We start from the raw sequence: 22394 nt of genomic DNA, 5'->3' as shown, positions 1-22394 counted from the left end.
GCGCACTTGGTACCGTTTCCTCCGGCTGACGTCATCCAGGGCGACGGACACTGAAGCCATGCTGCAGCGGAGCTTCGCTTCCTCGTATTAAGAAGTGTTATACATAAGGAATACTGTTGGTGAGTGGGGCAAGAGTGTGAACGAGTTCAGAAAGAGCCATTGCCGAGAGACAGACGGTAAGTCTTTTAAGTTTTGGGGGCGCACTTTATGGGCGTGAGGTTTTCGTTCGTTCTACTCAAATTTACCGCGCGCGACTTGAATAAAAGGCAAGCGGCGCATTCGTGTCTATTTGCCCACCGCCGAACTTTGCTCGATTAAATCCCCTTGTAGCCACCTGCGTCTCTTTGCTGTTCATTGGTATCTGTGGCTCACTTCACGTAGCCGAGTCCCATTGTTGCTTCGTATCACCCAGACACACCGCCGACTCTTATTTTTTCCCCTTCTGTTCTGTCGTTTTCTTCTCTAATTGTATAAAGTTCCATACGCACGGCGCTTTGTTTTCTGCCTTTATTTCTCCTTTGGCGCTCCACAGCGTCCAGTACTAAGACAATCGCAGTTGGTGGCTATCCTGCCATTAAAATAACAGTGAAGAGACAGTCAGGCTTCACGCGTCGCGTCTGATTAGTAAAATAGAAACCAGAGGTGGGTAGTAACGAGTTACATTTACTCGAGTAATTTTAAAAAAATGTACTTCTAAGAGTAGTTTTACTACACCAACTTTTTACTTGAGTACATTTGTGAAGAAGAAACGCTACTGTTACTCCGCTACATTAACACTCGAATCGTTACTTTTTTTCCATTATATACGCCATATTCTAAACATGCATGGCCCCTGCCCCCGGATCGCTTCACTCGCCCACCCCTTTGGGCGCGCGCTGAGCTCTAGACACTTCAAGTCTCTGCCTCTCGCGTTGTGAAGGGCGGGGGGCTGAACGCACGCTTAAGAGACGAGGTCGGATCAGCCGCCGTCTTACTGCTGTAGTGCAGCTTGTCGATCATTTAAAAGCATGTGCAGCAGCTGTCCTTTTGTCTCACTGCCTTGTCTTGCGGGTCGTTAAAGTGTCTCCAAGAAAATCACATATCGTCTCCTTCCAAGATTTGTTTTTATAATAGAGAGAAATGTAGATTTTTGTTCAGGGAAGAACAAGACATCCCCTGAAAATAAGCCGTAGCACGTCTTTTGGAGGAAAAATTAATATAAGACTATCTTATTTTCAGGGAAACACGGTATCTATCTATCTATCCATCCCTCTGTTTTTTTTTCTCCTGACAGTTTTATATCTTCTGTTATACAGTGCCTTCCCAGTTTATCTATCTAGTAACTTCTATGTCTGTGCATTATTCAGTGATCTGTCTGACAGTGCATGTCTTACAGAACTTAAAAATAAGAACAGTTATAAGGACACTTGTTCATGTTAATTGCAGTCTCAATTTTTACTTTTTTTAAAAAGATCATCCCACATCTATTATACAGTGACTTTCCTATTTATCTGTCTATCTAGTGCCTTTCAGATCTATATGTACTCTGACAGCCTTCTTGCTTTCCAGCAGCGTGTGTTGAATAATAAACAGACTGAATCATTTTTCATTTATTTTGACACAAATCTCAGATACACACACATATACTGTATGTATATACAGTGCATCCGGAAAATATTCACAGCGCATCACTTTTTCCACATTTTGTTATGTTACAGCCTTATTCCGAAATGGGTTAAATTCATTTTTTTCCTGAAAATTCTACACACAACATCCCATAATAACAACGTGAAAAAAGTTTACTTGAGATTTTTGCAAATTTATTAAAAATAAAAAAACTGAGAAATCTCATGTACATAAGTATTCACCACCTTTGCTCAATACTTTGTCGATGCACCTTTGGCAGCAATTACAGCCTCAAGTCTTTTTGAATATGATGCCACAAGCTTGGCACACCTATCCTTGGCCAGTTTCGCCCATTCCTCTTTGCAGCACCTCTCAAGCTCCATCAGGTTGGATGAGAAGCGTCGGTGCACAGCCATTTTAAGATCTCTCCAGAGATGTTCAATCGGATTCAAGTCTGGGCTCTGGCTGGGCCACTCAAGGACATTCACAGAGTTGTCCTGAAGCCACTCCATTGATATCTTGGCTGTGTGCTTAGGGTCGTTGTCCTGCTGAAAGATGAACCGTTGCCCCAGTCTGAGGTCAAGAGCGCTCTGGAGCAGGTTTTCATCCAGGATGTCTCTGTACATTGCTGCAGTCATCTTTCCCTTATCCTGACTAGTCTCCCAGTCCCTGCCGCTGAAAAACATCCCCACAGCATGATGCTGCCACCACCATGCTTCACTGTATGGATGGTGCCAGGTTTCTTCCAAACGTGACGCCTGGCATTCACACCAAAGAGTTCAATCTTTGTCTCATCAAACCAGAGAATTTTCTTTCTCATGGTCTGAGAGTCCTTCAGGTGCCTTTTGGCAAACTCCAGGCGGACTGCCATGTGCCTTTTACTAAGGAGTGGCTTCCATCTGGCCACTCTACCATACAGGCCTGATTGGTGGATTGCTGCAGAGATGGTTGTCCTTCTGGAAGGTTCTCCTCTCTCCACAGAGGACCTCTGGAGCTCTGACAGAGTGACCATCGGGTTCTTGGTCACCTCCCCGATTAAGGCCCTTCTCCCCTGATCGCTCAGTTTAGATGGCCGGCCAGCTCTAAGAAGAGTCCTGGTGGTTTCGAACTTCTTCCACTTATGGATGATGGAGGCCACTGTGCTCATTGGGACCTTCAAAGCAGCAGAAATTTTTCTGTAACCTTCCCCAGATTTGTGCCTCGAGATAATCCTGTCTCGGAGGTCTACAGACAATTCCTTTGACTTCATGCTTGGTTTGTGCTCTGACATGAACTGTCAACTGTGGAACCTTATATAGACAGATGTGTGCCTTTCAAAATCATGTCCAGTCAACTGAATTTACCACAGGTGGACTCCAGTGAAGCTGCAGAAACATCTCAAGGATGATCAGGGGAAACAGGATGCACCTGAGCTCAATTTTGAGCTTCATGGCAAAGGCTGTGAATACTTATGTACATGTGCTTTCTCCATTTTTTTATTTTTAATAAATTTGCAAAAATCTCAAGTAAACTTTTTTCATGTTGTCATTATGGAGTGTTGTGTGTAGAATTCTGAGGAAAAAAATGAATTTAATCCATTTTGGAATAAGGCTGTAACATAACAAAATGTGGAAAAAGTGATGCACTGTGAATACTTTCCGGATGCACTGTATTTATATATATATATATATATATATATATATATATATATATATATATATATTACAGTATAATATGTAATAGATCTCAGCATTAGCAATATATTAGTTTTATCTGTCTAGTGCGTTCTCTGTCTGTTGTCTTATATAGTGCCTTCGCTGTCTGCCTATTATACAGTGAATTCCCTGTCTGTCTATGTAGTAATAATAGTATTATTACTTTTTGGTTTCCCTTTCTGCCTAGTATGTAGTGCCTTTCCTATCTATTTGTCTTATATAATGCCTTTCTTGTCTGTCTATTTATCTACCTATCTAGTGGCTTCTCTGCCTGTATATTATTTACTGTATACCCTGTTTTTTTCTGACAGTTTTGTATCTATTATACAGTGCCTTCCATATCTATTTGTCTGTCTAGTGCTTTTCACATCTACATGTACTCTCACTATCTGCTTGCCTTCCTAAAGTATCTGTTGATTAACCCTTTAACCGCCAACTCCCTAAATATTCCCCACGCCAGGCGAAATCTGAACAATTTTCGTTTTTTTACTTTTTTACATTTATTCAAGCAGTATTGACCACTAAATGTTGTGCAAGTTCTAGAAATGGGCAAACACATACAACTGGAGTACCAGTTATCCATCCAAATGGTGTACTCATTGTCCAATAGTGGTAGGGCAAGGTACACAACAATTTTCTCTGAAAGTCCAAAGTCCTTACATTCATCTGGCAACACTGCTGAAATACTACTCATAGGATCCTCTTTGCCAGTGTATACACGAAATCTATAAATGTAACCTGAATTCTCAGCTAAGCAAAACATCTTGATACCAAACCGTGCCCTTTTCAATGGTAGATACTGTCGAAACTGTAAGCGGCCCTTCCACAACAATAAACTTTCATCAACTGCAACTGACGGTCCTGGCATGTAGGGCAACTGAAATGTTTCAAATAAATGGTCAATCAAAGGACGTAGCTTGAACAAGTGGTCGCGGTTTGGATCTTTCTTATCTGGCTCATTTCTGTTGTCATTCAAATGAAATAATTTCAGCAGCAAAGAGAATCGGTTACGTTTCATGATAGCTGCAAAAATAGGTGTTGCATACATAGGATCTGTAGACCAGTACATCTCAATATCTGGTTTTCTGATTATTCCCATCAACATCAAAATACCAATGAATTTTTTCATTTCGTTTTCATCAGTGTCTACCCAAGCACGAACACGGGAATGTGGAGGTAAATTGGGATTTTTCTCAATAAACTGTGCTGCATACAGATTTGTCTGATGAACAAAATGTCTGATCAAATCAGGTGACACAAACGGCTCATAAAACTGCTCAGCAGTGTAATTGTTTACATCAACAGTAAAGCCACACGTTGCCTCAAACGGATGCAGAAAAGGTAGTTTACCACGGGCAGCAGTCCAGTTGAGATGCTGGGGATACACCCACTCATCGCCGTCATCCGATGCGTCTTCATTCACAGTATCATGCAGCGCACATTGCTGCTCCTCATTGTCGCTAAAATCTTCTTCAGAACTGCTACAATCATGATCAGAATTGTCCAAAATCGCTTGCAAAGCCTCACTTGAAGTCAATTTACGTTTCGCTATATTCACAGCTGTCACTTCCGAATCACGTCACATAGCCGGCCAAAACAACCACAGAGTTGTCGAAATACAATGTAGTAATAATACCCACGCCAAACCGTCAGTTATACTACGCGCCAGGCATTCATATAACCATAGGCAAATGTGCCGGATAATTCCGGCAGTATGGCGTTAGCAATAAAACAATGATGCCGGATATATCCGGCAGAGGGCGGTTAAGGGGTTAATAAAAAGGTTGTTCCATTTTTCATTTAGTAGTGCTTTCTCTGTCTGTCTATATAGTAATGACAGTAATTTTATTATTATATAGCAACTTCCTATCATATAGTGCCTTTCCTTCCTATCTATCTATATACAATATCTATCCCCTTAGCTGTTTTTTAATTTATTTATTATACAGTGCCTTCCCTGTTTATTTTTATATCTAGTGACTGTCTTTCTGTTATGCAGTGCTCTGTCTGTCTGTGTCTTATGGATCTTAAAAATAAGTTATAAGGACACTTCATGTAAATTGCAGTCTCAATTGTTAAAAAAATATTTTAAAAGGAGCATCCCACATGAAAATATAACGATCTCATTAACTGACAGTGCCTACCAATTTATAAATTTTATATATGTTTGAGGTTAAAAAGAAAAAAATAATAACACTTTCTCTCCAGTGGGGAATTGAACTCGTGTCTCTAAATGGAAGGTTTGGAGCACTCTGATTGACTGAGCAGTCTCTGTCAACTATCCGCGACTGGCCGTTAACAGTTACTCAGCACTTGAATAGTCTTTTCACCAAATACTTTTTTACTCGAGTAATTTTCTGGATGACTTCTTTTTACTTAAGTAATATTATTTTGAAGTAACGCTACTCTTACTTGAGTACAATTTTTGGCTACTCTACCCACCTCTGATAGAAACACAAACTGACAAAGTCCATGATGTTGGAGAACACGAGCTAAGAACGAATACTAAAATATAGTGTGAGAAAACTGCACTGGTAACGTGGCGTAACTTGCCCGTAGGAGAATAAACTGAATATTTATAACTGGCAAAGATTTGGCCATCAGTATCTGTATTGTTGCGACCTTACTTAAGCTTGTTCTCCTTAATTTGGTGCAGATGTCTTAATTGGGTCCTACCCTAATTACTCACCTATTGAATTGCCCACTGTTATTAAATGAACTGGATTTCAGGGTGAAGTGTAAGTGTGTCTGTGTGTGTGTGTATATATGTATATATATTATATATATATATATATATATATAATATAAAAAAGCAAGCAAGCTTGTTTGGGTTTTAGGGGGTGTGAGTGTGAGGAGAAAAGAGAAGGCTTTGGGTTTAACAGTGCTGGGTGTAGAGAGCTAGGGCTGGATTGTTCGTCCTTTTTTTTTCTTTTTGCTTGTTAAAAGAAATGTAACTCTTCTAAGCTCACTGTTAAGGTGATAAACGTGGATAGAGAAGCTGCATAAACGTTGTTTAGCTAGATAGCGAAGTTAGTGTTGTCCACCTGCCTTGCTTCTGTTTTGTGTATAACTGTCTCCATATCTTGTGAGGTTTTCTTTTTGACAATAATTGGAGTCTGCTTTTATTTAGCTGGTTTAGTTTGTGTGCGTGTTCCACTCTCTCACTTGCATCCTGTTTGTATACCCTTAGGTATTTGGTAGGCCATAACAGTATTTACTGTACATACAGCTTCAAACCTGCTTAACCAATGCAGGCAGCAGACATTTACATGCATTGCTTGGTGGATTCTTAAATATGTTTTTATTTCTTTAACCTGTATCAAATATGACAGACTCCTGTATTTCAGTGCTAAAGCCAAACATGTAATAACTGTTAGTGTGAAGTAAAGAAGTTAATTGAGATTTGTGGTTTGTGTTACTACCTCACAGTTCTAGTAGGCTGAATTTGAATCTGTTTTTTAAAAGTGTGTATGCAGTTTCCATATGTACTTTTTTATCCTCATTTTCTCCACCTCTCTAAAGATGCCTATGGAGTTCCAGATCTAACTTTGCTTGATGAAGTTGTGGACTTGAATATGAGTGTATTGTAAGATGGCCTATAGCTGGTTCTTGTCTTGTACAGGTCCCCTGGTTTTCTTCCCATATCCCAATAACTTGTGTTGTACTGGACCGTGGTGGTGAGGTCGAAGCTAAGTCCCATTTGGTGGCATCTGCATATAGCTTTATTAATTAGAGCCTGACCTGGCTGTGTGGGTCACCTCTGTGTACCACCCTTGGATGAACACTGTGGTCAGGACTGGCCTCCCTTTTCTGGGCAAGACCTACTTTTATTTAATTAGAATATTAATGAGGGTCAAGAATGGGATGCTTTTTTGACTAGACCCTCCTCTGATGGTGATCCATGGCAAATTGGTCCGTAAGGAGCACAAATCTCCAGACAATGGAGCTCTGATGCACATAATTCCCCCACCATGCCAAAGGAGGTGATGCTATTTAATACGAGTTTATTTCTGTATTAATTGTTAAACTATTTCTGATCATGTTTATTTATGTGGAACATTTACTTCCACAAGATGAAGCTGCTAAACTTGAAACATGTTGTTTCCAGTTGTTGCAAACAACAAACTTTTGTTTTAGAGATTTTAATGTAAAGCCTGTAAATGTTCTTTAAGAGGTGTGCCATTTAGCCATTGTCATCGGCCATCAAGCCCCTTTGTTCAAACAGTTTATTTTGTCAGCCCTCTGCTGACACCTAATGCCCCTGTCATACAGACATCATATTAGAAAGGCATTAAATTAGCAAGGTAGGAGATGATTACAATAATTAAAATTACACAACATTGCTGGTTTACTGGATATTTTACTACGTGTCCTTTATGAGTGTAAATTTTAGTTCTCTTCAAATTACAGGTTAAAATGTCCAGACATATGAAGTTGTTTTTATTATTATAAAGTCCTTTCACTGTAGTCAGACTGTCCGGTGAAGTAGGACCCCCACACATTTAACGTTGGTGTTGAGCAGCTCAGTTAAATGCAGGTTGTCATCAGTTCGCTAAATTATATAGCTGATTACTTGCATGGTACATCAGACTCCATTACAGTAGTAGCAGGTGAGCAGCCCAGCAATTACCATATTCACTTAAAGGTATGTAAGCCCAAAATTATTCAAAATGCCCTTCACCTCTACTGTATTTGATTTGTGAAACCCTTTTAATTCTGACAGTTTAACTTCATGAGGTAGACGCCATTGCATTTTCTTTATTTTCTGCATTGATTCTGTGGTACTGATTAGTTCAACTCTTCTTCCTATTTTGTAATTTCTGTAAAGCAACTTTTAATGGTGTCTAATGTAGGAAATGTGAATCGATGACTCAATCAATTGATCACTCCAGTGCAGACAAGTCTTCCACCCTTCTAGTAAAGCAGGTGCTCCAACCACTGTTACAGTCACACCCTCAGAGCGGTGGGTTCTGGCTATGGATAGCCAAAGTTAAGAAAAAAAAAAAAGCCAGGTTGAGAGCTGTAAGCTTCATGAGTTGAGATGATCAGGGTCTGACAAGGATTTTTAAAGGAAGGAATAGAGGGCTTGCCATTGGATTCTTGAGTGTGCAGAAGTCCATCCCCTTGACTGACCACTGGTGCAAAGTTTTGTTCATCAGTGTCACTCATTCCTTGATTTATAGTGCTTTGTTTGTTCTTGAGTGTCCAGCTTGTGCGAGTGAGAGACATCCATGGATGTTACCTGGTCTGGTATTGATTGTCTTATCAGATAAGGCCTGAAGGCTGCATTCCAGTGAGGGGCCCAGCCATGGAAACTGAGACTTTTTAGCGGGCAATACAAGTGTCTGGCAGCCACGTTTTAACTCTTTCAGGTCTAATTATTTTTTTTTATTTTCTCCCAGTTCTGAATATTTTTCCCAAAAACTCAGTTTTTTAAAAAGTATACAAAACAAACATTGAATGCATTTAAAAATTAAACATTAGCTTTCTAAGATTGGCTGTTACACTGCTTACAAACTTACTACATACCTGTTTGCCTAACCATTTATATTCTGAAAGGCACATTCTGGAAAAGAAGCAGCTCCCTGCCTTTCATTTTTGATTTTGAGATCACTTGCATCAAAATCGGAGTTTAGTAAGTCACTGTCTGATTCAGCAATGATATGCAAAAAAGTTAATAATGCCCAGAGTATTTTGCTTTGCACATTCGCTTTGCTCTTTTGCCCGATGCCAATGCCATTCTAGACGTCGTTTTACGCTCCACACACACACACACACACACACAAAGGGATTCGATGTCGAGTCAATGAGTCTAACAGTCCTGCTAGCAAAGAGGGTCTACCCGTAACATGATGGTGAGTTTGGTCGACATCTACAGCTGATTATTACACTCTGCTTCTGGATGTCAACTAAAGTCAACATCTAACCTCAACCCCTGCTGTCGACAAAAGTCGACATCAGTCGTAAAAGAGTTAAAGCAGGACCTGTGTTCCAGCCATATTAAAAATGGATAATGTCAGTCTGTCCTGCACTTCTGTTGACAAGGCTATCCAAAATAAAGACTGGTTGATTTTCACACAGTACATTGGCCTTTATGTGCCATACTCCAGCTATCCCACACTATTCATAGTCTCTCTGACTGTAAATGTTTTTATAACTCTTCACAGTTGGTAGCCAGAATTTTATCCAAGTTGAAAACCCATTCTTCCGTATTCACATCTGATAATATACTTGTCTGTGGAGCCCGTTTTATTACCCGGCACTCTAGAGGATGAGGAGCACCAGAAAACTGGAGCTCAGCTGTTAATGTCATGGCACCTCGTGTTCTCATTGTTTAAATGTGGTGTGATTTTTGTTTGCTTTTTGTCTATTCCTGTGTTAAATTTACAGTCCTAACATTAAATCTAATTATATTAGGACTGAACCACCCCATATTAGCTTATTGCAGGGATTGGAAAATGTCCAGAATAAAACATGGACTCGTATTACAGGATCTTTTTATTGCTAAGTATTGGTTTAAAATTTCATAATAAAGCCACCCGATCAGTATTGCGGTTAGTGAGTTTACAAAAAGTCAAAGAAAGTACAAGACGAGTCAAACTTTGTGACAAAACTACACATTATTCAGATAACTCAATATACATTTTCAAAGTAAAATATTAAAATGTGTTTACAAATCAAAAAGCAAACAAACATCCACCAATAAAAAAAAAAAACCTGCAGACCTCCACCCCAAATCAAAGCTTATATAACAAGCATTAAAAAGAAAATGGTGCTGATAGAAAACAAAACTCTCAGTGCCACCCCAATCAATAATTTAAAACATAAGGAGACCATGAATGACAAAAGCCACTGCTAAGAATAAAAAGAAAACCTGTCGCTGTGTGATAAACATCTTGTGGATGAAATATCAAGCAGGGCTGAGATGTGCCACTCTGTTTGCCAAAAAGGCTGTGTGTGTTACCAGCTTTAGTCCCAATGATCCAGACTCCTCTACTAATACAAAGTAAAAACCCACCACTAGATCTGCTCTGCCCACCCATATGGTCACCAATATATTATGTGCCTTTTGAAAATGCCAGTCACATTTATGTCCTCTGCTCTTATCACAGTTTCTTAATTTCTGATTTGGTGACTGAACAGAATAAATAACGGGGCTGCCTTGACGCTCCAATGTCATTCTGTGGAGCTTTTGTGGGTTCCTATTCATTGGAGGAGAATTTTTGTGTGTTCTTAATAAATTTTTTTTTTTGTTAATTTCTGTTGCTGTAATTCGTTTTAATGTTAGGTTGAATGATAGTTATGTTTTAATGTTATTGTTAGCTCGCTAGGACATTAATATTAAAGTATTTAAAATTACACATTTGATATTAGTGCTTAGTTTAAACAAAATTACCTGTTTAGAGTCCCTGCTGGGTGTCCCGTAAACACCATGCTGTGGTTCTTGGTTCCCAAATCAAAGCTTGTTACCAGCAAATCAGGCACTGCTGCTGTTATCTCTAACATCCAGCACCGATGCCTTCAAATCAAGCGGGCAGTTCAAGCAGTAATGTTACACCTTCTTCCCTCCCCATTTCACATCAAGACGGTTCAGTGTAGTTCTCACGGCTGAAAATGATGTAAGCGATCCAAGTGATAGCAAACCAATACTAAAACTCTTTTTTAAACAAATGTTTAGTCAGACGTATCATGCTTTTAATCTGAGCTGGTGCCAATCACTTTCATGGTTGGGATACTCGGTCAAACTAGATACATACTTTTGTTTACCCTGTCGGAACTTCTTTGCTGGCGTTACTGACAGAGATGTGGTGTTCACCAAGGCAGGATATACTAATTGGAAAGCCACGCTGGAAGAGGAAAGGGGATTCCAGAAGCTTGTATCTAGTAACTGCCATTTAAATCCAGCAAAGAAATGGGCAGAAATGAAATACAGAGAAAAAACTGTTGAAAATATATTATGTTTATTGAGAGAAACACAGGTAAGAAAATTTAATACTACATTAAAAACATAGGGGAAGTAGTACAGTTTCTCTGTGTGAATGAGCTTTCTTTTCATGGCAACTCTGAATCCACCCAGTCTCGCACAAGTAAATGATGAAGACATCTCTGCCGCTCTTTTCATTAATTTATTTGAATTTACATAAAAGGCACACACTCAAAATTTCTTACTAAGACAGGCCTATAAAATCCACTTAATATTCAAAACCAGCTAAGATGTTTACCTTCTCTGCCTGCCTTGGTCACTACACATGGTGTTTGGCCCAGTAAGGTGAGCACCTCCTGACAAGCACACTTTAAAAAGACACTTCAGCTCAGTGATTTCACGAACTGTGTGTCTTCCTGCAACCAAACTGATTAACAAGCAGATCAGCAAATATCATTTACTAGCTAGCACAGGCGACATAAATGTTATATCAAAAACTCACACTTTTGAAGTTGACCCCGAAACAAATTGAACACACAAGTACCACCAAAGCCTTTTAAATTACCAAACGGTCCAATGATAGGGTGACAAGCGTGCCACCGTCACGCCTCCACAGTTCAACTGTTGCTCTATTTTATTTTGCTGTTTGCTATCATCTGCATTCATAACTTAATGATCAATCAATGTTCTTGTTATCCGATACTATATTGTATTGGGTTTACTTGTGTACTGTACACAAACACACACACCAGTGATACATCCTTTACAGTGGATCTAAAAAGTCTGCACATACCAACAAAATGGCAGGTTTTGTTTAATAAAAAAGTGAAACCACAATAAATCCTGACAGAACTTTTTCCACCTTTTATTGCAAAATTGCAGTCTAAACAAGGAAAGTGGAGGGAAAAAAATCAGAAACTGTTTAGTGAAAAAAGAAACAAATAAACCTACAAAACCCCGGTTGCATTAGTGTGCACACCTCCTAAACTAATATTTAGTTGAAGCCCCCTTTGATTGTATTGCAGCACTCAGTCGTTTTGGGTAAGAGTTTATCAGTTTGGCACATCTGGACTCAGTCGTTCAGTCTTCATAGTGTTCTTTTGATGATTTGCTTTTATTTTTGCAGCAAACATACCTTTTGGAATCATGGCCAAGTAGTTATGCAGATCATAATACATTTCTCCACTTATATGGGAGACTGGATGTATCTTTTTTGCAAAATTTAACTGGGCTTGGATGTTTCTCTTTGTGAGAAAAGGCTTTCGTCTTGCTACCTTACCCCACAACCCAGACATATGAAGAATATTACTGATTGTTGTCACATGTAGGGAACAACCTATACTCGCCCAGAAATCCTGCAGCTCCTTTAATGTTGGTGTAGGCCTCTTGGTGGCTTCCCTGAGCAGTTTTCTTCTTGTCTTCTCATCATTCTGGGAGGGACATCCTGATCTTGTTAGAGTCCCTGTTGAGCCATATTTTCTGCTGTTGTTGATGACTGTCTTCACTGTGCTCCAAGGGATGTTTAATGATTTGGATGCTTTTTTGTAACCCTGCCCTGATTAATACATTTCAATGACGAGATCCCATTCATGGTTTAAAAGCTGTTTCTGGATCACGGCTTTTAGAATGTGTTGCAACCAAGAGGATATCAGAATAATCCTACAGGATCAGCCAAACGTTACCAGAGCTCAACCAGAGCCCCTTTAATCGATGTCAGGTGTATACTAACCACTATTTGAGATGAGATGTATTGGGATTGGTTGATTCTGAACACGGCCACATCCTAGATTATTAAAGGGTCTGCACACTAACTCAACCAGCTTTTTGTAGGATTTTTTTTCTCCCTTTTTTCACTAGTTTCTGCTTTGTTTTCACCTTCTTTGTATAGATTGCAATAAATGTGGAATAGGTTGACAGGATTTATCTTGGTTTCATTTTTTATTACACAAAATCTGTGATTTTGGCAGTGATGTGTAAACGTTTTACATCCACTGTACATGTTCCACAACTCTGTTATGACCAGTACAATTTTCTAGGCTGTGGTGGTAACATCACTACAAGAAAGGCCCTCCAGATCTACCAACTGAATAAGAAGGCAGACTCATTTATGGGATGCCCCCTGGACCTGCTGGAGTTTGTAGCAAAGGAGAGAATTAAATCATAACTGAGTGCCATTATGTAGAATGCTGCACATCCTCTCCTGACACACTGAAATTGAAGACTTTAAGCCAACAAAATATTCAACAGACATGTGTTTTAAAAATCCTACTAGGACTCCTTGCACCAACAGACCTTTATAAAGCCACACTTTTAGGTCTCTTTAATGTTTTAGCAAAGTCAGAACGTTTTTTCTTCTGTTTTGTAAAATTTCTCTTTGCTTTACATGGGTAGTTGTTTGTTATAATTTTTCAGCTTCTTCTTGTGGTATAGTGGGTCCACTGCTCAGATAAAAAGGCCAGTTTTTAAATTAATAATCGCTGCACTCATGGCTTATAGAGGGGGCGTGGTAGTGTGGCTGGAGCAGTTCTTGGATGCAAAGTGCTGCAGGCAGTTTCTCACTTAAATGCACAGGTGAGGGATCGCCTGTGTCCGTAATTGATGCCGAGAGCTGCTAATCTCCACACCTGTGCCACGTCCCTAGTAATCGAAAGAACACAGGTTAGAGGAGGTGAAAGAAGAAGACGCTGGAAGCGAAGGAGTCTGTGCATGCATGCGTGAGCGAGCGAGCGAGAGGGCAGGCTGACTGATCAGAGAAGGCAGCTGGGAAGGGAGCCCTAGCGGGGTGTTTGGTCAACACCCAGGGGACAGCACAAAGTGGTCGCTCCTGCTGAGCACTTTGGAGGGGCAGGAGAGACCGGAAGGTGTTTGGCTCGCCACATAAGGTAACGGGAGTCAGGAGGCTTGGGTGGTGGAAGCTCCAGTGTGAGCGCCCTGGACGCTGGGAAACCCAAGTCAGTCTGGAGAGCCCTACAGAGCCAGGGACCGCAAGGCTAAAGACTAGAATGAGAAGGTCAGCTGCAGGTAGGGCGACTCCCCTGGTGCATGGCCCGGATTGGAGAAGCAGGGTAGCCTCCAGTAGAAGGCAGCACCGGGTTTTGTTTTTAAAGGACTGCTTCCAGCCATTGTTTTAATCTCATTTTTGAAGGATGTAATTATTGGATTTTATCCTCCACATTCTTCACTGTTTTAATGGATTATTTATTTGACATATTGAAACACTGCAGTATTTATTTGAAGACTGTTTGTTTTTATTTTAATAAAAACAGTCATGCACCTTTTTGCACCATCCCCTTGATTCGTTGGTGTCCTACCCATCCAGCTCATCTGGTTACATTACCGACGGTGTCAGGTTCAAGAGCTCCCAAAAGCGAGATGGCAGCATGAAGCGGAACCCGCATCATCACACTTCTATAAAGCTAGTTTTTGTCCTTTGGAAAAATAAAGATCCATCCATCCTTCTATCCATTCATAGGAGTCTAAGTGTTTAAATGCTTTGCTTTATACAGAAATCCTTGGTGGACATGACTTATGAAATTGGTTGGGGGTGACTTTGAATGTGTGGAGAACACATTCATTTTCTTGTTACTGAAAATAGTAGGATGTTGACTTCCCGTCAGAAAATTAATTTTCAGATGTTTTCTGGACCCTGCGTGGGGTTTGTGTTTGCACCCTGTGTCTGTGTGTTTCCTCGTCTTCAAAGAAATGCAAGTTAGCTGAATCAGATGTTGTTAGATTGGTCCTAGGGTATGCAGGTGTATTTGTGTTCACCTTGTGATTTAACAGTGCCCTGTCCAGGTGGTGTTCCTGCCGTGCACTCAGTGATTGCTGGGAGTGTCTCCAGCTGCCCTACCTTGGATATGCAGATTGAGAAAATAGGTGGAGCAGCTTCTGTTAAGACAACCAAGGACAGCTGTTCTTTGTTCCCACAAAGATGCCATGGAAATTCAGTTGATGTGTTTTGAGTTAAACTAATACAGTAAGCAAATTTGGTAGCCTTCCTTACTAAACTTTAACTTTTACATACTGTTAGTATTCATCCCTGTAATGGTGGCGCAATAAAGGAGGTTATAATGGCTCAAGTTGGGTCAATTAGCTGTTAACTTTGGCAAATAGAAAATTCACAGTTCACCAGAGTCAAACACTTTATATTGGGAACAAGAGGCTTTATAAAATGTTAATACATTTATGTATTTATACATTAATTTATTGATTGGTTTTAGTCAGTTTCACAGCAGTGGTCTTTGTCTGTCCTACCATCAGATATCAAAAGTAACCATAATCAATGACACATCAGCTTAAAGGGGAACATTCATTGGCTGTCAGCTCTCCTGCACACACATTCTGCCCCTAAGACTAAAGACAAAAGCAAACCTGATGAGTCACAGGCTAATTAAAGTCGGTCACATTAGATGGCCAGCTTCACAGGAACACACTGGCAATTGCTTCAATCTCGCTAAGATTATATAAATTAAGGTTATGACTTAAATAATGGTTTTGGATTTTGCAAGCTCAAGGTGATGTCATATTAGACGACTTACCCAGTGATTTTAAGTTCCTCCTTCATATAACCCTGTTTCTTAACGTAATCTGGAGGCCTAACTTGTATAAACTTTCCTTAACATTAACTGATAATATAACTCTGGAACCCCAACAGCACTGAATGTTTAATCAAATTAGTGATTACTGTTAACACACAACTGTGCAAGATGATCTCCTTCTTCTAGCCTGTTGCACCCTCCTTTCATTCCCAATCTCATTTTACACCTAATCTGATATGGAGAGTAATGGGTTACTGTTAACTTGCTATGAATTGTCTGACTTGACATCAGCTTTAACTAAGAGGATGTTATAAAAGTCAAATGTCTTTGGGTATGAATGATGCGGTTTTAATAGAAATTAATCATGTTTTATTCCCAGAGTGAAAGAAAAATCTGCCATTTACTGTAACATTTCCATGGATGTGAAAGAGGAGAAGTGTGAGGCTGACATGAATTTAATGGAAGAAAGGACCACAAATGTTGAGGAGGACTGCGAATGGGAGAGTGTCCACCCTAAACAGGAGAGTCTGGGCATTAAGGACGAGGACTGTGAACTGGGGTCAGTGAGTATTAAAGAAGAGGCTGAAGAGAAATCTGTCAGCACTGAGATACACAACTACAGAAGTATGGAGAGTGTCAAGGAAGATAACCTTTATTATGGACATCAAGATGGAGCAGTGACTGGGTTAGTCTCTTCACATAGCAGACACTCTTTATCTGTAGAGTCTTCTACCAGTGTAAAAGGTGAATCGTTACAGTCTGACACAAAGAGGACCGAAGAAATTTCATCTCCTAGAACTCTGGAACATCAGCCACTACCTAAAAATTCATCTAAAACAAGTAAGTAAAAAATAAATTTTGGTGTACTTTTTAGAGTCAGGGTTGTGAGCCTCAAAGTGCCATCTTCTGCTTTTGTAAAAAGAAACTTGGACAAATTTTTAAACTCTATAAAACAAGTCTATTTCACTGTCCTTCCTGATGCTCTTGTTTTAGCTGAAGAAGATTATTCTATTTGCAGGTTGTATGCAGCCAGAAATATATTTTGCATTTTGGCCACAACTGTCCTGTTTGCTGTTTCATATGATCAGTCAAGTGACATATGGTTTTTTCAGTGACCTGTGTGTTTTATTCATTTAAGTTTTACTCTATTCTCTGTGTATAGCTCCAGCATGTCACATTTAAATATGGAAATGTTTTCCTTTGTTATCATCTTCTCCTTTTTCAAGAAAAAAAAAACATTATGGAGTCAAGTGCCTTTGGGCCAATTGTGTAGAAATATCAAGACACATTCTGATTAATACAAGTACATTTCACATGTTTGGCATGACACACTATTTTAAACAATAATCTGTCCACTGTAATAACTGAAGGTTATCAGTTTTTTAATTAAATAATATTTGAAGGATATGATGATATGATGATGCTGTTCTGTAATTTAGTTAAAACATGTGACCAATAATCTTGTTGATTGTGCCTGTCAAAAAATTACATTTTACTATAGGATGGTCCAGATCTACCTATGCAATTATTGCATTGTTAGATCTGGACCACCCTGTATTTTAACTTCTTGTCGTCTGTGATCGTGCTTCTGTTGTGAGTAGTTGTAACACCAATGAAAAGATTGAAAAGTTGAGTATCATTCCTCATGCTACTTAAGTCTTATGATTGCTTATGTTTATCAAAGTTTGTTCATAAATTCAACCAACATTTAATGTTGTAACGTAATGCCAATATTAGAGTAGTGGATTAAAGCTTTTATTTTCTTCTTTTAAACTTTATACAGGAATCAAACGTCACAGCTGTTCTGAATGTGGGAAACAATTTTCTGGCATAAGTAATCTTCGGAGCCACCAAAGAATTCACACTGGGGAGAACTCACACAGTAATTCTCTTCTGATTCAAATTAAAACTAACTCAGAAGTGAAGGCATATTGCTGTTCTGAATGTGGCAAACAATTTTCACGAAGAAACAACCTTTTTGACCATAAAAGAATTCACACAGGAGAGAAGCCGTATTGCTGCCCTGAATGTGGAAAACGATTCTCTCACTGTAGTTCTCTTCAGAAACACATTAAATCTCACAAAGAAGTGAAGCTGTATTGCTGTTCTGAATGTGGCAAAAAGTTTTCACAAAGATGCCATCTTCAGAGCCACCAAAGAATTCACACAGGGGAGAAACCATATTGCTGCCCAGAATGTGGAAAACGATTCTCTCACTGTAGTAATCTTCAGAAGCACATTAAAACTCACACAGGTGAGAAGCCATATTGTTGTTCTGATTGTGGTAAAAGGTTTTCACAAAGATGCCACCTTCACAGCCACCAAAGAACTCACACAGGAGAGAAGCCATATTACTGTTCTGAATGTGGTAAACAATTCTCGCACAGTAGTACTCTTCTGATACACATTAAAGCTCACTCAGGAGAGAAGCCATATGGCTGTTCTGAATGTGGTAAACAGTTTTCACGAAGAAACAACCTTTTGATTCACAAAAGAATTCACACAGGGGAAAAGCCATATTGCTGCCCTGAATGTGGAAAACAATTCTCTCGGCTTTGTACTCTTCAGATACACGTTAAAACTCACACAGGAGAGAAGCCATATTGCTGTTTGGAATGTGGCAAACACTTTTCACAAAAAGGCCATCTTCATAGCCACCAAAGAATTCACACAGGGGCAAAACCATATTGCTCTTCTGAATGTGGCAAACAGTTTTCACAAAGCAACAACTTTTCGGATGACAAAAGAATTCACACAAAGAAGCCATATTACTGTTCTGAATGTGGCAAACACTTTTCAAAAAGACATACTCTTCAGATCCACCAAAGAATTCACACAGGGCAGAAGCCATATTGCTGCCCTGAATGTGGAAAACAATTCTCTCGCAGTAGTACTCTTCACATTCACATTAAAACTCACACTGGACAGAAGCCATGTTGCTGCTCTGAATGTGGTTAAACATTTTAACCAAGATGCCATCTTTATAGCCAACAAAGAATTCACATAGGGGAGAAGCCATAACACTTTTCACACAGTAATACTCTTTGGAGGCACATTAAAACTCACTCAGGAGGAAGCCATACTGCTGTTTGGAACGTGGCAAATAGTTTTAATAAAGAAAACACCTTTCACCTCACAAAGTAATTTACAAAGGAGCGAAGCCATGTTACTGTTCTGATTATGGCATAGTTTTCATTTGGAGACCATCTTAATTACCACAAAAGATTTCACACAAGAGAGAAATGTTTGGATTAGTAAACGTACCAAGTAGCATTCATTAATGGAAAATTAAAATCAACCTTTGTTAAAGATTATCCATTAAGAGAAATTGACCAAGAGGATACTTAAGAATTACTTGTTAGTTGATAAGGGTGCAAACATAAGCCATAAAGAGCAGAGACTGGAGATCAGCAGTGAATATACAAGAATGGTAAAAATGATCCTTATAGGTTCCTTGACGAGGAACAAAATACAGGTAGATAATCAGTTAGTTAAACATGTCATCTCATACAGCTTTGGGATTGTAGTCTGGCCCCAGAAAGACCTCATCAGTCTGGATGCAAAAACAAAGTTGCTTCATGCCAACCAACTGACACGAAAACCAATGTATGCCAAAGCTTTTCGTTTATAGAGCAGAAAGAGGAATCCAAAAAGTAGAAGTAAATTACACATGCAGATCTTCAATCATAGGACTGTAAGAATTCCTTCTCTGCTCGCAGGATTTTCCTTTTGTAAAATATTACAGCCTGAACTGGAAAGCCAAGAGCAACATCCATCATATATCTTGGCTAAACAATCCACAAATCTGAGGGAATGCCTGATGATCAAATCAAAAACAAGATAAGAAGGCACACTACTACAGGAGAAAAACCACCACCACCACCACCAACTGGAGAAACCACAAAAGCAATGGGAAATACACAGATCTCTTGTGGACAGCTCTTATGGACACAAACCTGACACACGAATGGCTCAAGAGAGAAGCAATGAGATGTATGGATGAATGATTGCTAATGGCCACTTACGACTCTGCATTACATACAGAAATTGTTTGCAATATGTTTTGATCTGATTGAAAAAGCAACCAATGTTGGTTTTACAACAAACTGGTGGAAACAACCCTGAACCTTATTGCAGGATTTGAAACATTCCTGTTCAAAATTTTTTTTTTCTTGGAATGGCACACAATGAAGTAGCCCATCAGCTTTAACTGAAACTGTAAAAATATGACATCCCAGTTCCAGAAAGAATCGTTGAAATTGAAGATGTGTGCATCACCTGGGACATCCATCCATTTTCCAACCCGCTGAATCCGAACACAGGGTCATGGGGGTCTGCTGGAGCCAATCCCAGCCAACACAGGGCACAAGGCAGGAACCAATCCCGGGCAGGGTGCCAACCCACCGCAGGACACACACAAACACACACTAAGGCCAATTTAGAATCACCAATCCACCTAACCTGCATGTCTTTGGACTGTGGGAGGAAACCGGAGCACCCGGAGGAAACCCACGCAGACACGGGGAGAACATGCAAACTCCACGCAGGGAGGACCCGGGTCTCCTATCTGCGAGGCAGCAGCGCTACCACTGCGCCACCGTGCCGCCCCACCTGGGACATACCTGTCCTAAATTTTAGAAAATTCACAGCCAGAAAACTTGATAGCATGGTTGAGGGGAAACATTCAGACAATGCCTGGATAATTGAGGTATCAATCCTAAATGATATCTTTGTGCCTCAAACCGAGGGAGAAAAGATAATAAATGTTTATTACTGCAGACCACGTCTGATTTTTTTTTTTTTGTTTTCCTCTACTATCAAGAGTGTTAACGCTTGAAACTATACAACCCTTTTTTCCACTTTAGGCAAATGCCTACCTTTCACAGTTTGAATATTATAATTGGTGAGTATTCCTTTAACATTTAGATGATGTAACACACATTAGGTTAAGTTGCCTAATCTCTGAGATTTTATTGTGAAACACACGGTAAGGAATGGATGGCGCTCAGGCTCTGGGTTTGCATGTGAAGTATTATTCATTTAAGACACGCTAAGGAAGTTACTTGGCCCCTGAGGTTTCACTATAAAACGTGACTGATTTATAGCTCTTAGCCTCTGAGGTTACAGGTACACTTTCTAAAGGTTTATAACTTAAAGCTGGATAAGATGTGTGACAACTGTAGTTTAAACCTGGTAAAATTTAACAATGAAAATAGTAGGTGTAAATGCATAATGAATACATTTATTAAAATAATAGCTAGTTAAAAAGGCCTAGAGTTTTATTGGTGACCCCAAGATCAAGTCTGAATCAGCATTATGTGTACTTTAAAGACTTGAAGTTTTGTAACATTTTAGAGTTTAATTTTCAAGTAGACAACTCCTGACATGGCACGGGACCCCCAAACCCCGCCACCGTCATATTCAAGTAATAAAAGGTTCCTGTCAGGAACCCTGGGATGAAACACATTGAAAGTGTGGGTGCAAAGGGTAGCAGTATTTAAACATCCAAAATGTATTACTTCTTGGGAATCGGCTGTAAAGGAAACCCTGGCTAAAATAAGAATAAAGGGTGCGGAGCCCGATGCAGATCATTGTGAACTGGCATTTTAGAGAAGGACTTCAACTCTGAGCTAACAATAAATACCAAAAGCTTTGGTCTACAGTTGGTCATATTGTGTACTGCAATGAGACGAGGGCAGCGCATGAATTATGAAATGCAATCACATACGTGCACAAGTTAGAAAATATTTACTCTTCCGAGATTAAAAACTTGTGATTGGAAATAAGTGGTTTTAATTATGGGAAGTAAAACTGGGCAAAGCAACATAAGGTATCAATCAGAAAAACTGAAGAGTTCAAGAATAAACGACTATATTCAGCAAACCTCAAGAAATGTAATACTGCAGGATTTCCCACCTCTTCTTTAAAACAAAATTTAAACTCGTAAAATAGCACTGAAGCCTTTGTTGAGGAAGATGAGGAGGATGGCATGTTACTAGCTGTTACAAATCCGTGGCAGAGACAAGCAACCAATATGTCTCCCCATCCAGAGCCTGATGCTTATGCACCCGCTGTTGTAATTTAGTCAGCTGGGCCAATAATAAGTGTTAATGGTGGGCACATAACCGTACCCACAGCTACACGAGGTGTCTTGGCATATCAAGGCTGCAGCCTGGTTATAACCCGATCTAAAATGGCAAGCTGTAATGATACCACCATAACCTAAATTATCTGTGCTTAAAATGGTTTCTGGGACCAGAGGTGACCTTTACGAGAGCAGCTGCCAGTTAATGTTCCATGAATGTGTGTCCCGTGCCATCGTTCCTGGTAATTTGACTGGTGAGAGTCCTTTCCCATCAGATTGTGCCAAACTTACATTACAAGCAAATGACTTAAACTTGGAGCTAAGAGACATTTGGCAAATTGTGATCACAACAATCCCAAAATAATTACTTAGTAAAACACTAGAAAACTTGATGGATGGCACGATTAGGAATCCTAATGTTAATGAGACGGGTGTAGAAGTTTTATCCAGACTGGGACATTTGTGCAATTTGCTGATCTTGTTTGGGTGGCATTTAAAAATTGCTCAGAAATAGCAGAACCCACCTGGGATAAGCTTATAAACTATAT

At 39.6% G+C, this 22394-nt stretch overlaps 2 protein-coding genes across 2 annotated transcripts in view; one reads left to right on the top strand and one right to left on the bottom strand.

Moving 5' to 3' along the window:
• Nucleotides 1–22394, bottom strand: part of LOC114664931 (gastrula zinc finger protein XlCGF57.1-like) — a 607208-nt gene that overhangs the window by 344956 nt on the left and 239858 nt on the right. The window lies entirely within an intron of this gene.
• Nucleotides 156–19073, top strand: LOC114664920 (gastrula zinc finger protein XlCGF57.1-like). Its single transcript, XM_028819241.2, has 3 exons — nucleotides 156–176; nucleotides 16141–16601; nucleotides 17545–19073. Exons 2-3 carry the CDS (start codon nucleotides 16178–16180, stop codon nucleotides 18717–18719), a joined length of 1599 nt encoding a protein of 532 aa, XP_028675074.2. The 5' UTR covers nucleotides 156–176; nucleotides 16141–16177; the 3' UTR covers nucleotides 18720–19073.

This window comes from Erpetoichthys calabaricus, chromosome 1 (assembly GCF_900747795.2).
Source record: "Erpetoichthys calabaricus chromosome 1, fErpCal1.3, whole genome shotgun sequence".
In the NCBI taxonomy this organism is placed as follows: Eukaryota; Metazoa; Chordata; class Cladistia; order Polypteriformes; family Polypteridae; genus Erpetoichthys; species Erpetoichthys calabaricus.
The sequence above is the reverse complement of the archived record's forward strand: the minus strand, read 5'-3'. Positions and strand labels throughout refer to the sequence as shown.

Excerpts from the sequence above, each read along its gene's own strand:
- LOC114664920 (XM_028819241.2), top strand. The coding sequence starts at position 16,178 with ATGGATGTGAAAGAGGAGAAGTGTGAGGCTGACATGAATTTAATGGAA. Across the intron at positions 16,602-17,544 it reads TAAAAATTCATCTAAAACAA|GAATCAAACGTCACAGCTGT; the intron begins GTAAGTAAAAAA and ends AACTTTATACAG.